This window comes from Pezoporus occidentalis, unplaced genomic scaffold, assembly GCF_034315485.1.
Source record: "Pezoporus occidentalis ecotype Australia unplaced genomic scaffold, CSIRO_AGI_Poc_V1 ctg211, whole genome shotgun sequence".
Lineage (NCBI taxonomy): Eukaryota > Metazoa > Chordata > Aves > Psittaciformes > Psittacidae > Pezoporus > Pezoporus occidentalis.
Window position 1 is genome coordinate 225,721 of NW_026913976.1, and position 20,891 is coordinate 246,611.

The 20,891-nt window shown below is 45.3% G+C and overlaps 1 protein-coding gene across 1 annotated transcript; it reads right to left on the reverse strand.

Moving 5' to 3' along the window:
* Positions 1-4,040: 4,040 nt before the first annotated feature.
* LOC134164102 (protein spire homolog 1-like) lies at positions 4,041-19,878 on the reverse strand. The gene is made up of 16 exons (XM_062619533.1): positions 19,074-19,878; positions 18,210-18,241; positions 17,552-17,716; positions 16,810-16,935; positions 16,479-16,544; positions 13,997-14,158; positions 11,884-11,949; positions 11,309-11,438; positions 10,745-10,869; positions 10,372-10,447; positions 9,688-9,839; positions 8,480-8,605; positions 7,039-7,103; positions 6,167-6,194; positions 5,613-5,755; positions 4,041-4,465 (listed from the first exon to the last, which is right to left on the reverse strand). The coding sequence occupies exons 1-16, from the start codon at positions 19,312-19,314 to the stop codon at positions 4,294-4,296; spliced, it is 1,875 nt and encodes a 624-aa protein (XP_062475517.1). The 5' UTR covers positions 19,315-19,878; the 3' UTR covers positions 4,041-4,293.
* Positions 19,879-20,891: the final 1,013 nt, after the last annotated feature.

The window sequence follows — 20,891 nt, forward strand, 5'->3', positions numbered from 1 at the left end:
CCCTAGAGCACACAAAAAGAAGTAACCACACATGAGATCCAGATATCATAGAAAGAGGACCATATCTTCTACATATAAATGCAGAAAAGGAGGCCACCCTCACATGGGTGACACAGCCACCCATATGCAGCATTTCTATCCTTTCTTTTTCTTTGTGGATGGCTACAGAGCTGCAAGGAAGATACTGACAAGCAGTCGAGGAATTCAGCTGCTGGTTGACTGCAGGACTTGGGAGCTGGAGGGTGAAAGTGATGCATGGAAATTAAGTTAATTTTAAACCGCAGGCAAGAGAAGAGACTTGCTAGCAGTTACTTATGAGAAGTTGCTGATTGTTTAAATACCATTAAGAGGATTAATGTTGGCCCGCAGAACCACTGAAAAATTAAGGCTGAAAGGGACTTTGAAAGGTCAGACCAGTCCATCCTGCTAACCCAAGGCAGGATCACCTAAACCTCGGACATCCCTGACAGATGTTGCTTAACTTGATCTTAAAGCTCTCCACTCCCCAGGCAGCCCATTCTTTATTATCCCTGTCATTAGAAAGTTTTTCCTAACATCTAAATTGAGTCTTTCCTGCTGTGACTTAAGCCTTCTTTTTACTTTTTTTTTCCTCTCTTCCCCATCCCAGACAAGGAGCAACGATTATGTCCTTTTATGTGCTTAAAGACTTCAGTTCTTTCCTCCTTCGGGTTAGAGAATTTCAGTTCTTTCAGGCTTCCCGGGTAGGCACTGGTTTCTTGATTTTTGGCTTGTTCTCTCCCAGGCTGGATCCAATTACCCCACACCTCCCCCCAACTTATTTTCCATCACCTCAACACCATGACATAACTGACTCGTGTTCAGCTTTTGATCCTTTTTCTGAAGAATTGCTACTTAACCCATCACTCCCTCCTCTGTACTTGGGGAGTTCATATTGCTGCTCAAGTGGACGACCTTCCACTTACCCTCATTCAACTGCCTCCTGTTTCTTCCACACCATTTCCCCAATTTGCTCACAGAGTTTTTGAATCTAGTCCCTCCCAACACCACATCTACACTTTTATTTCAAGTGGAAAGTATTATATCCTTACGTTTGTACTTTATGACAAAAGAAAACAAAACTGAAGTCGAACTGAATGGGGTTGCAGGGTGAAATCCCTCTCAAAACCACCTTTTACTTGAACAAGACATTGCTGGCAGTGGCATCCTGGAAGAGGTTATTCAAATGGGTTTGTACCTACTTTCTACAGGAGCGAGTTTTCCCTGCTGGCTTCAAGCATCAAACACCAAACAACTGTGACAGCCACACAACATCATTGCAGTCAGGCCTCCCCTGCTTCTCACCTCCACCCAAAACCTCCTTTTTGTGCTGCTGTGTCCATGTCCCAGCCATCCTCGTCCCATATATCCTCACCTTCCACCTCACCGCAGCCACTGCGGCTGCCCAGACCCAGCATGCCAGTGGGAAATGCCCACTGTGCCCGCCCAGTAGCGGGCTCAGGACAGTGCCGTGGGACAGACGGAAATAAAGACACACGAGGATGATTAAAACCTCTTATGTCCTAGAAGAGGCTAAAGACGGGGCACAGGCAGTAACGGAGCCTGCAGCTCGACGCTGCGAGGCAGCCCGGGCCTCGCCGCGCACCTCCACCTGCTCCCAGCCCGGCCCCGGGGTCAGCGCGGCCCGCGGCTGCCCCCTGCCGGAGCGGCCTGCACGGACGGCTGCTGAGGGGTACCGGGCCCGGAGCCCGCGGGAGCCGAGCAGGCAGGAGGGGGAGCCGCCCACCTCAGCCCGCCCTCGGGGAGGCGGGCGGGCCGTGCCCGCAGGTGCTGCTTGCAGGAGCTATGAGGGCTCTGTAGGCGGGCGCCCAGCCGGGAGAGCTGCCACGCTCAGCGAGACACTGCTCCGAGACCCCTCAGAGGCAGAATGAAAGGTGTCCCAGCTCAGTCCTGACTGCCCCTCCCTACCTTCAAACACAGAGAGCTGAACGGAGGAGGAAACGAGGTGGAAGTAAGCTGGCCTAGACAGACCGTAGGACGGAACATAGAATGGTTTCGGTTGGAAGGGACCTTAAGGCTCATGTAGTTCCAACCCCCTGCCACAGGCAGGGACACTTCCCACTAGATCAGGTGGCTCAAAGCACCGTCCTTGAACACTTCCAGATCTCCCTGCTCTGCTCCCCGTGGCCCAGCCCAGGCTCCTTGCTATTGCCAGTAATAACAATTAGACTTCTGTTCCCATTTTTCAGCCATAACTCGCTACTGGGATAGGACTAAAAACTGCACCTATGCTTTAAGGCAGAGAGCCATGTGATGGGACCCAACACTGGAGCTTGTACTTCCTGCAGTGATGGGAGAATACCAGAAGGTCCCCATGTCCATGGGGAGATTTCACCCCAGCACAACACTAATAACAATCAGTTGATTCTTGAGCAGGGAAGGCTCTAGCCCATATGACCCACAGAAGACTAGAAAGAAGATCAAATCCTGTCCTCCAAACAACCACCTTTCAGGGGCTCCAAACAACAGGTTTTGCACAGTCACGTCTGCATCCCTGGAAAGGGCTGCTCTTGGAGCGTTTAAAGCTCAGTCTCAGATCTATTCCATATGGTCATCTCCTACTCTGCACCCCAGCTTCAGGCTGCCTGTGCCTCCTCCACCCCACAGCTCCCAGCTAGTCTCCACTCCCTGCAATGGGCACTGCTTGGCCATGGCTCTTTTAGCTGTATTTAAAGATCTGTACATTTCCAGTACATGTGCCCAAAAGCTCTCATTACTTACCTTTGTCAAGAGCAATGGCTGCACGCCAGAGTTGAAAGAGGACTAGATGTCACTCCTGTACAGGTGGACAGAGGTTTCACTAGCCTACTATATGCCAGTGCAAGCAGTATAGTAGAGGAGTGATGGGAACATGGGTCTTACTGACAGCTCACTAGGTCAGGGGCAGGGAAGGTCAGGCTGCCCCTTAGCATCCACCTCCCACGCCCTTTTGCCTGTTTGTTCTGCCAGTGAGGGCATTTCATCGCTCCACTCACGGCCACAAGGCAAGAAGAGGAAAAAGCCAGTAAGAAGAGCCCATATGGCACCACAGCAGGTATACAAGAGACAGAACCTAGAACCACCTTTGCTCTGCAGGCTCATTTCTAGCTCTCTCTAAACTACCTCACTCAGCAAGCGTCCAAGAGCACCTCCTGCCCCTGGCCCTGTGCTGTACCCATCTTGCCAGCAAGCGCAGCTGTGGCTTGGCTGCCATTCCCTGAAGCCTACAAGGAGCCCACCTGCCTGATATGGATGTGCCTCCCAGCAGCACCAGCAATTAGCACACGCAGGAGAGGACCTGGGCAGGCAGGCTGCACCCCTCCTAATTGACTCAAGGAAGAGGAACACTTGAACTTTCTCCAAAAGGAAGCACAAGCTCCAGCTTCCCCACATTCATTTACTCACTGAGCTTGCCCAAACCTGCAAGTAGGCATCAGCTTGCAGACAGACAGATGAGAGGAAGCAGAGTTAGGCCAACACAAAGCAGCTGGAGGTATTGACCCTTCTGGCAGTTTGGATGCAGACCTTGGGCTCAGCTTAAACATGTCTTTCTTCCCTTCTCATCTCATGGAAGGACTGGCCCTTCTCAGTCATTATTTTCTTCAGCATGACTCATTCCAGCTACAAGTCCATCGTATCCTTCAACACTGCCTAACCAGGCCCTGCAAAACACACCAGGGAGAACTCCATCTGAGCACCTATACCCCTTCCGTACCGGCAATTCCTGAGAAGCAGACAATCACGTATCACATTTTGTTTTAACCACACAATGAATTTACCAGTATTTTTCTAGAATGTCATACATCATAATTGTATAACTTAGAGTAAAGCTTAAGACCAATACAGAGAGCAATAATCTGTTGAGAACAATCTGCCCTTCAGGTGATTAGCCAAGAGCTTCACTTCTTAAGCCTCTCTGTGACAGAGTTTTAGGTTAAGAGTTCTTACATAGCACAAAGTCTGCTCAGCAATGAATGCAAACAATGCCACAGAACAGTAACTGCAGGTGCAAAGGAGGAAAGGCTAGAGGCATGACAGTGCTTCAACTTTTATTTTCCTCAAAAACACAAAAAGAATTAAAACAATTCTAAAAGCCACAAAGCTTTATCATACTTCACAATACATATATACCAATTGCACTTCCCACTTAGACTAACCAGCAGGGAGGTCTTGTATCCAGGCCTTTATGTCTGTGGGTGCATGAAGCCATTGCATTTACTTCAGGTACAGAACAAGTGACAGGACAAACGTATAGTAGAGTCATTCCAATTTGGTTCAAGGACAGGAAGCTCTCCTGAGAGGGATGCTCTGCTGTTGACTGGAAGCCATGTTCAGCAGATACTGCTCACATTGTCTACAGATGTCTGCAGTCAGCCAGTCTGCCACAGGCCCTGTGTAACAGCACAGAGGCCGTGCTAGGCAATGGGGTTCCAAAGTAACAGGTACACTGGAGTGGGAGAGGGGAAAAAGAAAAGCAGGAAAGCTAGCACAGGTTTTTGTTGCAGGACATAGCACTCTTCCACCCTTCCCCCCTTCTGTGGTCCAACACTGTTAAGTGATTCAGCTAGATGCACGAGTTCAACAGAGCAGCCAGCTTCACTTAGAAAGGCTACTAAGCACCAAAACAGGTTAATTTACTGACCCCTTCTCTCTCTTGACAGTATGCCAGCCAAAGGGCTGAGGGCTAATGGGTATCTGGTTGATCCAAGGTTATGGCTACATCCTTATCCTGTATGTTTGGGTTTGTTTTTTTTTTTGCCATCCTGAAGTATGGCAGTAATGCAGTCACTCAGACCTCTTCTGCAGCACCTGCATTGTAAGAGAGACCAAACCACCACCCCACATAGCTAGCTTCAGTAGTAAACACTACCTCTGATCTTTGGCAACTGAAGTACAAGCCTTTGAACCAGAAACTGCTGTGACTTTGACCCATTAAAGAATGGGTTCAGAGAGAAAAGATGCCTGTTCCTGCAGTACAACATATAACTGATTTGGAAAGATAAGAGATAACACATGTTTTCAGTCCCTAGATATTGTACTTATACCCAAAAGATCTTTCTTTTCCACCCAGAACTGTCAAAAGCTCTTTTTGAAATAGTTCCCTTTCTGTGGACAAAAAGGAAGGGGTGTCTGTGTATATCTGGAGGGAGTGAGAAGCCATCTGTGGCATTACTCTTCAGGCACTTGCAGCTGAGACCATTAGCACACTAGGTAGAAGGGGGCTCTTTTGGGTTGTAGTGACAGACCTCTGGCTGCAGGGGATAGAGTATAATAGGGTCTGGAAATTCTCATACAAATGAAGCTGTCACAAGGAACCTTCTATGTCTGGACTAATATGGACACTTCTGAACCCAAGTCAGAAGCCTGTTAGCTCAAAGCAAAATGGATTTCACCTACGCATCCTCCATTTTGGTCATCCAAAATTGATACTTCCAGAGAACAGCAGACTAGTTAGATGAGTGGCTAAACCAGTCATTCAGCATAACATTCAGCTGACCAGCACAATACTACGTACTGCTGTAAGCATGTTTGTAGACTTGCTTATACAGGCAACATCTTTTAAGGCAAACCAGAACATCCCTGTTGCAGCTTACCCAGAATACTCCCAGTGCTCTATTTCATGCAGCAGCTCTAAGCTCTTCTGCTCTTGAGTAGCTGGGTCCTCCTCTCTGGAGAGTCTCAGAAGTTTCAGAAAGTGAAGTGGGAGATGTACACATGTTCTGAAGGGCATGGACATCTGGAATCACAACACAAGTCACCTGAGTTCTCAGGGAAAACATATGCTCCTCCTTAGCAGGAAAATTCACATGGCATGCAATTGATTTATTGGTGCACTTAGAAGATAGACATTAAAGCAGTGAACTTTCTGACCCTTGTATAAATAGAGCACAGAGTAATCCCAACCACTTTACACAGGATGAAAGAAAAAGAAACCAGAGCTGTGTTAGCCAAATATGACAAGATATGTCTGTGGCACCCTGGCTGCTTTTGCACCTTGTAGTATTCCCTCTCCTTTATTCTCAGAAACAAGCTAGACTGTACACCTGAGGTATGAGTGGGATGACAGAAAGCTTCTTATGACTAGGTGAGGTGCAGGGAAAACAGAAAATGTAGAACATCCATATGCTGTTGTAAAGACTTGATTTACCTTGATGCAGCAGTCACAGCAGACAACACTAAGAGAAAAAAAGTTCCCAGTATTATCATTTGAGCAAAGCTCCATGAAAATACCAAAACTGCAGCTAAGGGTGACTCTCCCAGGGAAGTCTTAATTTGTGACTGTGGCACAATCACTTGATGGCAAAGTAAGCAAGCTTAGAACTACTCAGTTTGCCAACCTTCCTATTTATCCTAATTAAAATAATCTGAAATGATGTACAAATGCAGATCTGAAATGAAGCATACATAGTTTGAAGGCTTTAACTGCAAACACCCACTACTTTTCATCCAGCACTACCACCAGCAAGTTACTCAGTTTCCAATGGCTTATTCGTTGCTTCTAATCAATTCAGTGCTTCAAATAGATTTAAGAAGAGCCTTGATGAGCGTGAAGTTCCTCCCATGAACAAAAACCCTCAGACAAATAAGTGGATACAAGTAGGTCCAACTCCTTTTCCAGTCACAGGGTCTGAAGTTCACTTTTTCAGTCCTCACCAGAATATTCTGGTGCACAGCCTCTCCCAGAATCTGCTCAAGCCCCTGACAGAAGTTAAATCCAGGCTTTAGAGCAGAATGCAGAGCACAATCTCAGAGAAATTTAATCTAATACATGCACAATATATTTGGTTATTGCTAGCTTAATACTAAGAGTTAAAATAGAGATACCACTTCAGAGGCAAGTTTTTCCACATCCTCTGCAGCTGTAGACACTTCAACCTGGCTTGTGCATTAAGACAAAACTGAAGGGCTCAGCAATCTGCTCCTATCCAGTTCTGCAACTGTTAGAATACAGAGTACTTTTCAGCACTGTTTCTTTACTCTTTTTTCCCCTCCTTATTCAGTCCTTTTGTACCAGCTCACCTGCTGCAGAGGTAACAGCTGTAAGGCCACTTAAGGAACATCTGCTTATGGCAGCTGAAACAGATCTGTGGAAAGAAAAATTACTTGTGAATGCAAATGGTAAATATCTTTGTGCCAACAGTATCCACTGCCTGCCAAAGAGCAAGCATATAAACCAACCTTCTAAAGGCTTTAGATTCACATACAATAACAGAGATCCAGTAAAGGATAGCAAAGACCCAAGAATTATAAAAGCTAAAAAGGCAAAAAAGGTCTTACTTGTAGGCCAGTGTTTTTATGATGCAGAGGTTTGGGGCAGCTGCCAGACAACAGGAGTGTTAAAAAAGCTCTCTTGAGCAAACAATAGCTGTATTGTGCAAGAGTGTAACAGTAGCTAGTTAAGACAGAGAGAAGAAGAGAGACATTCTTTGAGGTAGACTGCAGCAGTCCCAAAGAGATTAAGTTAGGGCAAATTTCAATCGAATCCTGAAGCAAAAAATGAGTCATAAGGAAGCTGATGAGTCACTTGAACTTTATAAAAAAAGGAATACATTCATACACAGCTGGCAGTCAGAAGTGATATTATCTTGAGAAGCAGAGCTTGAGAAAGCTAAAAAAAACTTCAGCAGCGACAACAAAGAGAGTAAGAGAGCCATTTTAGAATAGGCAGGCAGCAGGCAAGTTAAAGCAGGGTTAGTAACTACTAGGCAAGAAGAACACAAGGATTCAGTCTCAGGACCATCAGACAGATTGTGGCAGCAGCACAGCTCTGCTAGTAGAACCCTTTGGCTCTGCCTGTACTGCTAAATAAGTGAGGGCAAGAAGCTGACCCTGAAGCCAAGTAGCACAGACTTCCTCACATCTGTGGTGTAAAGGCCTTGTACTCACAACATCTGTTATAGCAGGACTGGTTACAACACCCTATCTAAAGGGGCTCAATGAATAAGCCAGCAGTTGAGCAGAGTGGACAGCCAACAGGACTGCAGATCACCCTGCCCTCATCTCACTGACCTCTGCCTTCACTCAGCAATTCAGCTGCCTTCACAGTCAGCATAACTCAGGTGTGGGAGCCTGAGTTAAGAGCCTTTGTCTGTTTAGCAGTACCAAACCCCAGCTAGTTACTGTGATTTCAGAGCTGGCCAACAGACTTGGCAGTCTGCTCTCCTAGCATGGAAATAATAGTACAAGAAGCATTAAGCAAAGGCTGAGTTACTTTCTACACAACTCACACAGCTTAAGCTTGATTAGAAGCCATTACCACACAATGTGTTAAAAGATTTTTACAGCCTAGGGCCAAACACAATGTATTAAAAGATTTTTACAGCCTATGGCCAAACATGGATCAGCTGTATGAACAGGATATCTTAAGACAGAGCACCTCAGAGTTCAGCACTAAAGGCCATGAATCCAGTCAGCTTTTGAAAAGGCAAGGACAACACAAAGAGAAAGAGAAGAAACATACCTTTGCTTTTGGAAAGATGCCATCACTACCTCCTTGGAGGAAGCCTTGCCCTTCCAGCACCATCACTGCATATCTGGTTCCCATCAGCTCAGCAATGGTAGGTGTTGGCCACTTTGTAGGAGAGTCCTATCAAAAAGACAGAAGTTAAGCATTCAGAGAAAGCTGAAGGAAGTAGATACCTGAGGAGGTCACGCTCAAAACTCAGTTCCAAAAGGCTCAGGAGCATTTGTCCCCAAAACTCAGCTTTGCCAGTGATAAGGAACATCAGTTGACTCTTTGATAATACTAGCAAAGGGACTACTAGAGGGGTTTTAGTGGTTGCTACAGTTTTCAAGCAACTTCCTGACACCTCATTAGGTAAGCAGGTCACTCGGTACCCACAGTAGTTAATACCATGTCCAGAGCCAGCCTTCAGGGAATTTTACCCTTTGGTACAGATCACAGCACAGATGGCCTCCTGGCCCCTCTTTGGTACAGGATCCCTTTCCACAACATAACACTCTCTTACCTGCTCTTTCTCAAGACTCACTAGCTCCACACCAATGGCAGCTATGGTGTGGTGATTAACCAGGAGACAACAGTGCTTTTATCCCCAGGTGGGGAGCCCAGCCCACCTGCATTCACTACTGAATGAAGAGGTCACACAGAGTTATGGCCAGTTTAGAGACTTGCCAGGGTGGTGCAGGAGATGCAGAAGGAAAGGAGGCAAGGGCACAGCACACTTCATCAGGTGAGGCCATAATTCAGAAGGCTGCACAGGTGCACACAAAACACATCATCGCTCCCACAACAGTCATTCAAATCCTGATAACTTCAGTACCACATATATTTAAAAGTTTGTGACTGTATCAGAATCTAAAATGAATGAGAGGAGAAGGAAAAAGCACAAACAGCCCCGCAGTCTGCTTGAGGAAGCCTTGACAGACACTTTCAAGTAATGCAGTGGTATATTTTTCCCTTTTTGTATGAGGAGCAACTCTATTTCCTATCACGCAAACTGGGAAGCCTCCAAAAAGACAGTAGAGCATCCAGTGTTCAATTAAGCATCTCCAAGGAGTGAATAATATATCAGCTTAATATCAGTATACAATATGGTGCAAGATGAAAACCACAAAACATGCTTACTGCTTGCACAGAGATCAAGGTGCAAGCTCTGGTCATTACCACATGTATCAGACCAGGCGTGCTAGCTGACATGCTGGACTTACAAGCTTGTTGCTTTGAAGGCCTCTCTCTACAGATTTGGACCTTCCTCTGTAAGGAGGCAGCTGCATTTGGCCAGCATTCAGAAAGCGATTACGTTTAACGTCTGCTAGTGTGGGTGCACTCACAGGAGGACCTGTGCAACTTGCAGCAAGACCTGGAGAGGAAGAGAGTCTGAGGGTATAGAAAACCAGCAGGCAGTCCCTGAGTATTCACCCCAAAAGCTGAATGCTTAAGAGCATTACACTGCCTTCCGAAGGTAGCAAGGCTTACATTTCTCTCCCTCAACACCCATTAGCTCAGATAACAAAAAGCAGAGGTTACAGTAATTATGCTGGTTAGGAGGCAGTGACAAGGTTTCATTAGCACTATTTAGTTTAATAGTATCAAGTGGTGCACTTTCTACTTGAACTTTCAAAACACCCATTTAGCTTCTACTGTGGATTCCAGTTAGGCCTTTGGGGACACGCTATCATTGTTTTGAAGCCGCAGGAGCTATACAAGCTTCAGTCAACTGCAGAGCAATGGTTTTCTAAGGGCACCTCCCCAGAAGCATTACTCAGCATTGGAGCTTCTCCTGTTAAACTGCTTTCAGGTGATCAAAGGGTACAGTGAGCACAATGTAAGGCTTTGGGAACCCAGCAGGCCACTGACACATGGTCTAAACGTGCAGCTAGAAGTACACTGACCTGCACTGTTGCTGGATACTACTGCTGACCTAGTTGAGGCAAGCCAGGAGCAGGAGGGCAGGTTCAGAGTGTTTTCCTGTAGGCCAGAGGACAGGACAATCACTCCTATGAACATTAAAACTTCTGCAGGATTCAGATTTAAGAGACCAGAGCAGGCCTTGGCTCTATAGACTGCTATCATGCCACAGAAAAGGAGTGCTTAAACATGGCATGAGCTTCTGTAGCAGGAAGGACTTCAGGGAACCTAATAATACCACATTCCTTCACTTTGAAGAGACAAGATTGCCCACACTGGGATTTGGACCTGATGTCCCAAGCTACATGTGTATGCAGATCTAGTGCCTCTCCAGACTCCTTTCACTTGAAGCCTTACCTGAAATCCTGGTCCCAGCTGCTGTCTTGTAGTGTCGACAATTTTAAACGCTGTACTGTCATCCTGGAGAGTCTGGAAACTATTGCTCGGAGATTTCAAGGCAGTACTTAGTGTCACAAGCGTTTCTGCATGGGAGAGGGGAACAAAAACCCCCATATACACAGACAAGATAAAGATATCGTGCTGTGACAAAATAACAAATTTGATATCCACACATCAGAATTTGATATTTGGCTAGAATTTGTCATGCTAGTAACAATCTTTTAGCCTTAGGTAATGGTCAAAATCTTGCTCTTTCACTTAGTGGACAGACAAATTTGAACTTCCATTTAATAAAGGGTAAGTTGAAACATCTTTTGAGACTTAATAACCCATAAACAGATTTTCTAGAAAGAACCATTCTTATGCCATACCACCTCTATCACACAAAATTTGCATCCCACCTCCCTTGCATTTTACATGCTCTGGAAAAGATGAGTGGCCTTCCATTTCAAAAGCCATCTATTACTTTTAATTAACACTGACTTTACTTGTATGCTTGATAGGTCACTTTGTAGCAGGTACCTTTGGACCTGCTCCCATTTTCCCTTGCTGCTGATGACTGAAGCTTCTGCAGTTGTTTTACTTTCACCATGAGCTGTTCATGCCAGTTGGACTCCTGTGGCATATGCTCTTTCAGCTTCCTCTCCAGCACCTAGAAGCAAAACATAGGACAAGAAAAAGTCAAGAGCAAAGTGGCAACAGAACTATTTCTTCAGCAATGGCACTGTTTTAACAAGTGCCTCTCACTCACTGGACCCTGCACACAAAGGAAATTCTAGATAATGCATACTAGAATACTTTAGCAAGTCTCAAATTTGAAATGGAGAACTCCAGGAGTACTTTCAGGACCACAGAATGTTCCAAATGGGAGAAACAGTGGAGGAATTAAGGAGATTGATCATCTTTCTTCTATGCAGATATCACCTCCCATTTTCCTAACCACACATTTTGGCAGTAGGGTGTGCCCAAAAGTTAAGCATGATTAATATACCCTCCTCCCAAACCCAAACCAGTAACTCTGTATTCCTAGAAGTTGTCCTGTCAGCTGCAAAATCATCCTGTTTTGCTATCACTAGATGCAGCACCAGGTTACCTACAGGTTTCAGATGAGGCCTGGGGACAGCTACATCAGCTTTGGGGGTCCTGTGTTTCTGCTCAATCACCTGAAAGAACAGAAATTATGCTTAAACAACTCTGCTCCTGATACACAGTCCTATTCAGTGGCACACTCAATTACTCAAATCAGGATTTGGGAATGAGGAGGTGGGAAAGGCATAACAAAACTGAGTCGGGAAGTGAAGAATTATGAAATTAATTTACATGGGGTTTGGTAGAGACAGATTTACGAGGCTTGCACAAGAAGCATACAGCCTTCTAGCTTGTGAACTGATCTGAAAAGACACTAAATAACATTGTACTCAAATTTTAATATCAGGAATGATCCTGACAAGCAGGATCACATTCAGCAACAAGTCGGCTCCAGTGTGGAGAGTAACTGAATGGGTTAACAAGACTGTAACAGGAACAGTAGAAGCAGGCAGCTGTATGCATAAGCTACATATACATGCATAAGCTGTATACATAAGCTATATGTAAGCCAGAGACTGGCTTACAGTCCTACACAAACTAGAACAACAGCAAGATAGAATTGCAGAGCAGGTATTCACAGGAGGCAGACTGTCTCCATCATCAAGCCCTGTGCTTGCTGCATAGGAGAGAGCTGACAGAAGTAAAGTTGCACATGCATGTCTTTAGCTGCCTTATTTCACTTATTCTTACTTTGAGGCTATGCCATTTAATTTCCCTGTGTGTACAGCTTCCGAACAGGTGGGAGTGCAGGTAGAAAAACACTACAGCTTCCCACAATAGCTGTAGTTTTCATTCATTTGCAAATTAGACTACTGTTTGCTAGAGAAGCTTTACAATAGCTGATGGGGAAATCCTTGCTTAAGAGCCTTCACAAAGACCTGAGCAGTAGCACTCTATGCTTTCTTCTAGCATTTCTGACTACTACTCTTCAAGCATGTTTGTGCGTCTCTGTCAACCACAAATAAAAAAAGGAAATAAAATAAAGACCCAGCTCATCCTGCCACCTTGAGTTATGGCTCTGTACTGCACAGTGCATTGATACACAGTGCATTGCAAGGAACATAAGTAGTTACGATGTACTGTCTCCTTTCCACTACTATTCATTTATACATCAATGAAGATATCACATCCAGAGAAATGTCATAGCTTTATCTGGAGGCTGGAGTCACAGTCAAGACAAACAAGAGCTTGGATTTCATAAAGGTATAGGCTTTAGCTGAGACTTCTAACCCCCCTGCCCTCTAGCAGCATCAACAAGGAGAAAAAAAGCCAATGCCTAGTGCTGTATGCAAAGTTTTCACTTTTAAAAATACTCTTCATTACAAGTAGAGTTGTCTCATCTTCTGCCAAGGCGTCTGTTTGCAATAGCATGCCAATGCCACAAAGCCTTATGCCAATGTTTTAGATCTGCTCATCATTCCCAGCTCAAGCTGCAGCAAGTGAACAGCATCACAAGCCTTTAGAGACATCCCAGACATTTTTGTATCTGGTCATCTTCACCAACCAGCCACATTGTTGGAAGCTCCTGCCACTGGAGTCAGCATAGCAGCTGCCCCGGAAGGGAATCAGCAGTTTTTTTTACCCTGAGTAAACTCCTGCAGTAGCTCATGTACACTGCCTAGAATCCTCTGGCTGAGGCTGAGCAAAGGACTCAAAAGTGCTTTTGCACTTGCACATATCCCACATCTGGGAAGGCAAGGAAACAAGTGAGAGATGCCAGGTACAGCTCAGCTCAAGGAGCCTGGGAGGACACGAGTGTGCAAGGTGGGAAGCATAAGTGGGCAAAAGCATTTCATGAAACTGCTGCATGCAAGGCAACACAATTGTTCCAGGAAAGGGAGTCGCTGACCCCTGGAGGGAGAAAAAGTTCACCATCCAGCTTTAGGAAAGAATGGATACCCCCAACTTAAAAAGTTACAGCAAATTAAGAACCTGAGTGGACAAACAGGGTGAATTAATGCCGAGTTGCAGCTGAGAGGGTACTTCTAAGTCCAGATGCTTCTGGACTTGGAAGTACCTTTGAGAAAGCCAGTCTTTTGGAGGAGAGGTCTCAACAAATACTGTTTAGAAATGAGGTAGAACAGGTGGTTTCAAAGTTGTCCATTAACTCCAGTCACTCACCTTCCGAAGGGTGAACCTCTTGCACTGAATATCATCCAAAAGTAATTCATAGGGAGAACGGATACGTTCTGCTGGAGGCAAGCGATGCTGTGGTCGCTCAGTAGCTTTACGCAGCTTCACACCATTCTGCAGCTCGCGAACAACAGTGGGCCACAAGAATGCCTCAGAGAAACCAGTTAGGGCCTAGTCAACAACTGTCTAGAACACATGGGAGTAGATCCCATCCCATCCCTCCATGTAATAGGGCACACTTAGCAGCTGAAGTCATTCAGAAATACAAAAGTGTGTCCTCTTAACACTAGTTTCAACTCACTGCCAGATTAGGGCCCAGTACCACAGCAGAGAATTGCTTATCTTTGCAGAAGTTAATTTACAACAAGGGAGCTGGCTCACCAGGCTTATTCCCAAATTTTGTCATTAACTTCATGAACATACTTTATCAAAACACAGCTTCTGCTGCCAGGTAGCTGGAGCCATTTTCTTGAATACCTGAATGCTTCCTGCTAGTGCTCCAGGTGCCAGAGCTTTTTCATATTATTTGATCCAAGAAAACCTTAGGAATTAAATACCTAATCTTACCATTAAAATCCTCTGAACTTTCAGAAACCAAGGGCTGAAGGGTCCGCAGACAAAGAAATAAACGAAAAGGGTATCTCATACTTCAACCTTGCCAGCAGCCTACATTAGCAGTTTCAGCCTGGAGACAAAACCTGATAATTGACATCTGCTCATCCTGTTCCTGTATTAATATCTGCGGATGCTCAGGCATGCAGTGTAACCCAACAAAAGTTAAAAGCAGAAAAAAAAAAAATAAATCAACTCAATAGCATGTTTAAACAACACTGTAATGGAAGTGCTAAGTCAACAGCTTATCTGGATCCCAAAGGCAAACTGAGCGAGAACAAGTGATTGTATTATAAACAGCGAAAGGGAAGCAAAATATTTTAGACCACTGCCTCAGCACAAAGTTTGATTTAAACTCCTCTCCCTTTTCCACTTACAGTATGAAGCACCTTCCTTCAACTTACCCCTTCAGCCATTCCATGGATTGTCACACAAAATGCTGCAACACTCTAAACCCATTGCCTTCAGTTCAACAGATGAGTGGCAAGACAGCTATGTTCTCACTGCTTAGATTTCAAGGCAAAGATTGTCTTGTGACATGTATGGATAAGCTCTGCAGAGCCTACATGCTATCAGGCTGTGATCTAGGTTTCAGAAGGCCTGTATTGTAGCAGTCCACACAGAAAAGTGTGGCCCAAAGAGAGCATTATCTGCTTGGCACCACTCAAGGCATCAGCTCTAATCTGTGGGATCCCAGTGAAGTTGGCAATCTGGTTATTTTAAACTTAAGAGTTTGTCAGAGCAATGCAACCAACTGGTGCTTAGGGACTTAGAAACTAGAGGCAGAAGACTTGCAACAGACATCCTGCTTTGGAATTCATGCCTCCTGAAGGAGCAGAGGCCAAATACACTGGCCTTCAGGCCACATGGCAAAGCCCATGTATTTATTCATGTATTCCCTGCAGAAAAGAGCTGTAGAAGTTGATGAGTTTGTGGTTTCAGATAGCTTGCCAGTTTATTTTAATAGATCACAAAATTGAGACTATGCCCAAACACACATTTCACAAACATTTTCATACAAATAGTTTGAGCAAGCTTCAAAGCAAGTGCTATTTAGACAAAGGGAGCAAGTCCACAGGTCTCCTGGGGCTTGATGTTTGCCTCCACAGACTCCAGACTACAGTGCATTTGTTTATGCTGGGCAGAGCTCCAGCCAGAAGAGCTATTTGTTTCTGATTGAGCCCTGACTGTGCAAGGCCTTGAAAAGAATAAGTTGCTTTATTTACCCCAAACAGAGTCCAAGATCTATGGAAGGAGAGGATGGAAAGACAAGAAAGGCAGTGAGCAGAAGGTACATCTCCAACCTTGCCCTCCTTCAGCCCTTTGTTTGAGCTGCTGGAGCTACACAACCACAAAGATGGACACAACTAATGGCCTTCAGTCCCCTCCAGCCCTGAACCAGCACGGACTCCATACAGAAAGAGTGAACTAGTCCACCCCAGTGCTGCCACCAACAGAAGAGTTTTTTGGGAGTTTTTAGTCCAGCTACAAGGGAGGAAGAGATTGCTTTTGGCAATTATCAGTCGCTGCCAAGAGCTGGAGGCTCACTTGCAGGAAGAAACACTTACTCTGAAGGCTGCCTCAAACTTCATTTTTAGAAGTTATTTAAGTTGAACCACAAAGACAATCTTTGTGAGGAATAAATGTCCATGTGAGATTAACACACAAATTGGTTTAGCTTCAAGTCCACTCTCCAGATTGTTTTGCAGACAACTCTTTAGCTACTTAAGCTTTGAACAACCTAACAAGTTTCATTTGATTTCATGTTCTACTTTTCAGAGAGGAGTCAATGGAAAGCCACAGAGCCAAGGTAAACAAAAAACCCACCCCCTCATAATGAAGGGATTAGATCCCTTACCCAGTGTTTGTCCTTCTTCTGAAGGGACTTTTCCACCATACCTTCCACATCCATTTTTCTCAGACTCTGAGAAAGAAGCACATGAAGTCATGATCTTGTACTGTTCACTACCAATTACTAATGTTAATCTGAAAAGCCTAGAAGCCTCAGACACCTAAACTTTCAAAAGCTACAACTTGTTAACATGGTGCAAAAACAGTAGACCTTCACATTGTGAAAATAACCCTTCAGCTAGGCACTCTATTTTTAGTGCAGCAGGAAGGTTACTTTAGAACTAGGTGAGTGTGTGAATGCAGAGGGAATAGCAGCTAAGGAGTGATCTCAAATGTACCTCTTTGGAGGTCTGGATGACAGTTATAAGCTTCTTAAGTTCCATATACCCGGTAAACAGTCTCCTACAGGTAATTTGGTAATGGCTGGTAGCCTCAGAAGACCTGGACAAGTGCTCCTCACAGGCCTGAAAGAAGTGCAGCTATTTAAGAGAAATCTTGAAATGAAAAATATGTTTGAATGGAATAAAGCAAGATTCAGTTTTCTCAATCCATAGTTAAAAAAAAAAAATCTTCCTCACTATTGCAGATGCAGAGGAACAAAGCAGCAAGATGTCCCATCTTATATGTACAATAATGTAAGTAGCTGTGTTATTTATCTTGCTCTCCATAAGATGGAAAGTTTCTTATACCTTTAAATTATGGTTGAGAGGAAAATATTAGTTTGAGTCAAGACATTCAAATCCCAGCTTTTGCAGAAACTGAACAGTAAGGACAAGTGACACCCCCCCGCCTCCCATTATCCATAGTCTTCTAGGTATTTGAAGACTATGTACAGAAGCACTTTGTAGACACAGCTGTACAAGAGCCATGTCCAATCTTCCTTCTTATTTCTTTTCCATAGGCACTTGAGTGCATTTAAACTTGTTTTGAGATTTTACTCTGATTGGAAAGCCATATGCTCCCTCTGTGCCCTCCAGCAAGCTGCTGAGCCTTTTCCCAGAAGTGGTCTTGCCCTTAGTTAACAGCATGGTTCCTCAACTCTTCTAAAGCTATTATATTATTAAGTGGGAAAAAGAAAACCTTGATAACATCCTGCAGGGTGACTGCTGGTTTCATTGCCCCCTCATCCAATTTCAACATGAGGTACAGCAGTTTCTCCAAAGGATCACTCAGTTCTCGCTCCACTTGGTCACTGATTCCCCAGTCCAGGGCTTCATAGATCACCATTCCCAAGTACTCCAACAGCTGCAGATAGAGACCAAGGAAACAGTGTAGTGCAAAGTGTTGTGGAAAACTTCACAGCTATAACTTCCCAACCATGAGTGTACCCTCCACTGCTTCTCAGGGCTGAGCACCACTCTCTGGAGAAGAAGGCCCCAAAAGGCACCTAGATGCTCACTGGATAGCCTGAGATACTACCTAAATAAGCTGCTTTAAGATTTTAAAGCAGCCTTATCTAGCACCTCTAAGTTATACGTCATTAAGACAAAAAAAGACTGTGGGCTATTCCACAATAGGCAGCATCTGTCCACATTGTTTCCCAGCCCCACTGTCTTGCTGGAGTTCAGTCCTGGCATTCTGTTTCATTTTCCAGATTGCAAGGGACAGTCACTCTCAAAGGGCACAGCAAGTTTAAGCACTTTCATAGTTTAAAAAGACATCTGCATCTCCTGAACTGGCTTTCTACTACAGCAGCATTGTATCGGCACACGTAACAAACGTGAAGACATAGGCTTACCTTGTCCTCTGACTGTTGAATGCTGCCAACATCTGAAAAGGAAAGAAGGGGGGAAGAAAAAGATAACTGCATAGGCACTGACAAACAGCTTTTGGAATCCCTCTCAAGAGAGGGAAATAGAAGAATTCTTGGCAATAAGGAAACAAACCCCTCTAACATCAGTCCCACCTGCAGAATAAGACATATATTTAGAAACTCCTGAAAAGCAATACAGGATGCTCTCCTTGTTATGAGCATTAACCCCAAACTAACAGCTGCAGGATACTTTTTTATATATATATATATATATATATGTGTGTGTGTATATATATATAAAGTAACTAATACATATCTAAACACAAGGAAGACCGAGGATCTTTTCCTTCATTCGTTATTAGCCGCTCTTGTCCCTAGAGGGTTAGCCCAGCATTGACCAGTGCAGTAGTGCAGCCAAGCTATGCGTAAGAAAAGCATGTTGCCACTTGCTGGCTACATGTAGTGACAAAAAAAGGGAAACTGACAATCATAGACCTGTCTTGAGAGTTACCATAACAAAGGAACCATAGTTTGGAAGATTAACAGACAAGGACATTTAATAAAGCCTCAGACTATTTATTTCAAATAACGTAAGCAGTAACAAAATTTTATCCCATCTATACCCTAGAACAAATAACTCATTAGGGCACTACCAGAAAAGCTAGGAGGCTGTATGTGTGTATTATCACCCATCTATGGTCGTTTGAAATTAAGTTCAGGCAGCAGAATAGCTTCATGACAATATACTAAAGGGGAAAGGGAGGAGAAGGGAAGGGTATTTCCTCGCTTTATGCCCCACATACCAGCCCATTATAAGAACAAGCCTTGGCAGCCCTTACACACACTTACCGGACTCATGGTACACCATGAAAGAAGCAGTACCATCAGCATGGATAAAGATACTTTCAGGACCATTTATGAATACAGAATGGAGAGGTGGACACAGCCCTTGGGCCAACTGCTTCATTTTACAGCAACATTGAAAGCAGACAGCCCAGGCTTGCTCCTCACTCAAAGGATGTTCAAAACACCTCAGAATCTCAACTAAAGAAACCTTTGCAATCCTCTGTTCACACCACAGAAACTCCATTTTCACCTTTACCCCTCAACTCCCATCCTATCCTAAGAAACCCAACACTCGCCTTCCTAGGCCATGCTGCTGCCTTTTATCCTCTTTGCCTCCTGGTTTGGTTTGCTCTCATCTCTTTCCTACAGGTGTGAGCATTAATACTAATTTTACTCTATAACTTTAAAGGGACACCACTTTAATCTGCATTTGCATGAGGCTCCTTGACAGAACAGAAAGCATACAGCAAATGTACTCTAAACATAAGACTGTAAAAAACATACTCAATTTTTACTCTATTATTCCTAACAAATCTATTAAGTGGAATACTAATGCTGGCAAGTGAAAAAAGGCTGCATTCAACTTCAGGCAGAGGGAAGGAGGCAGGAAATAATGTCTTAATACTCAGGAGAAAGTAACTCACAGAAAACCATGAAAAGTCAATCCATTTCATGGGAAGCTATTCTGGGAGCACTAATACATTACAGCAATCAACTCCACAGGGCACCTGCGTCCACCACAAGGCCCACTCCTGCCTGGCCTTGACCCTTTGGCTCTGCCATAAGAAATACCAGCAGCTAGGGCCGGGAGCAACCAGTGCATGCAGGGACCAGGCAAACCAGGTGAGCACTGAGAGCAGAGGCAGTTCAAAATGCTGACAGGAATTACTACTGGTGTGAGTAAGTTACACAGGGTTTTTGCACTTAAGGGTGTGTGTGAGGTGGGAAGGGACAGTTGTATGGCTTGTGATGGGGTCACCCCCTGAAGAGCCCTATTGCAGCCACAGTGCCTGCAGCACATTGTGAGGACCTCAGCTGCTCCTGCCCTGGCTCTGAAAAGCTGAATTCTGAAGGCAGGCGCTGAATTACAAAATCCTAGAACGGTTTGGGTTGGAAAGGACCGTAAGTTCATCCAGTTCTAACCCTCCTGCCACGGGTAGGGATGCCTCTTCTAGACCAGGTTGCTCAAAACCCCATCCAGCCTGGCCGTGAGCATTGTGAAGAACTGTGAGGTTTAAGAACTGTGAATATTTCATATTTCTTCCCCTTCTCACGACATTCTAGGAATGCAGTGTCAAGAGTCAAGCCCCGGGCCTTGGAAACATGTTGAGGCCAGTGTGTTCTGGTGTCACTACGCCATGTGGGGAGCGCTCACAGCCAGCAATGACCACCACGGCCAGGCACTGTTGTCTGCCCCATGGCCTCCAACCTGCCGCTGTGTCCTGGCTCAAGCGCAGAACCCAGGACATCCGGCATCAGCCTGGTCACGGTGCATGGCAAGGCTGCATCTGCACCGTAGTGGGGCGCAGCTGGGCTGGGCTCTCAGGCTTCGGCCCTGAAAGGCCGGAGGCGCGGGGGCTTCCCCTCCGCGGCCCAGGTGCCCGTCCGCCAGCAGCCCCGCTGCGCTGTGCGGGAAAAGGTGAGGTCACCCCAGGCACTGCGGACCCCAGCACCAAGCCCCACCCCAAACAGCTGCCGCACCGCCTGCCTGCCCGCCTGCCTGCCTGCCTGCCTGCCCGCCTGCCTGCCCGCCTGCCTCCTCCGGCCCTACCGCGGAGAGCAGCACCCCCCCGGAGTGACTTGGTCCGGCCCGCACCCTCC

Bases quoted from the DNA above. Each gene is read 5' to 3' on its own strand.
- LOC134164102 (XM_062619533.1), bottom strand. From the start codon at position 19,314: ATGGAGTTTCTGTGGTGTGAACAGAGGATTGCAAAGGTTTCTTTAGTT. The intron at 16,936-17,551 runs GTTTTCTTTTTC...CACTTCTTTCAG, and splicing joins CCCTGCAGGATGTTATCAAG to GCCTGTGAGGAGCACTTGTC. The intron at 4,466-5,612 runs GTAAGCTGCAAC...CTCCCACTCCAG, and splicing joins GAGCACTGGGAGTATTCTGG to TGTACCTGTTACTTTGGAAC.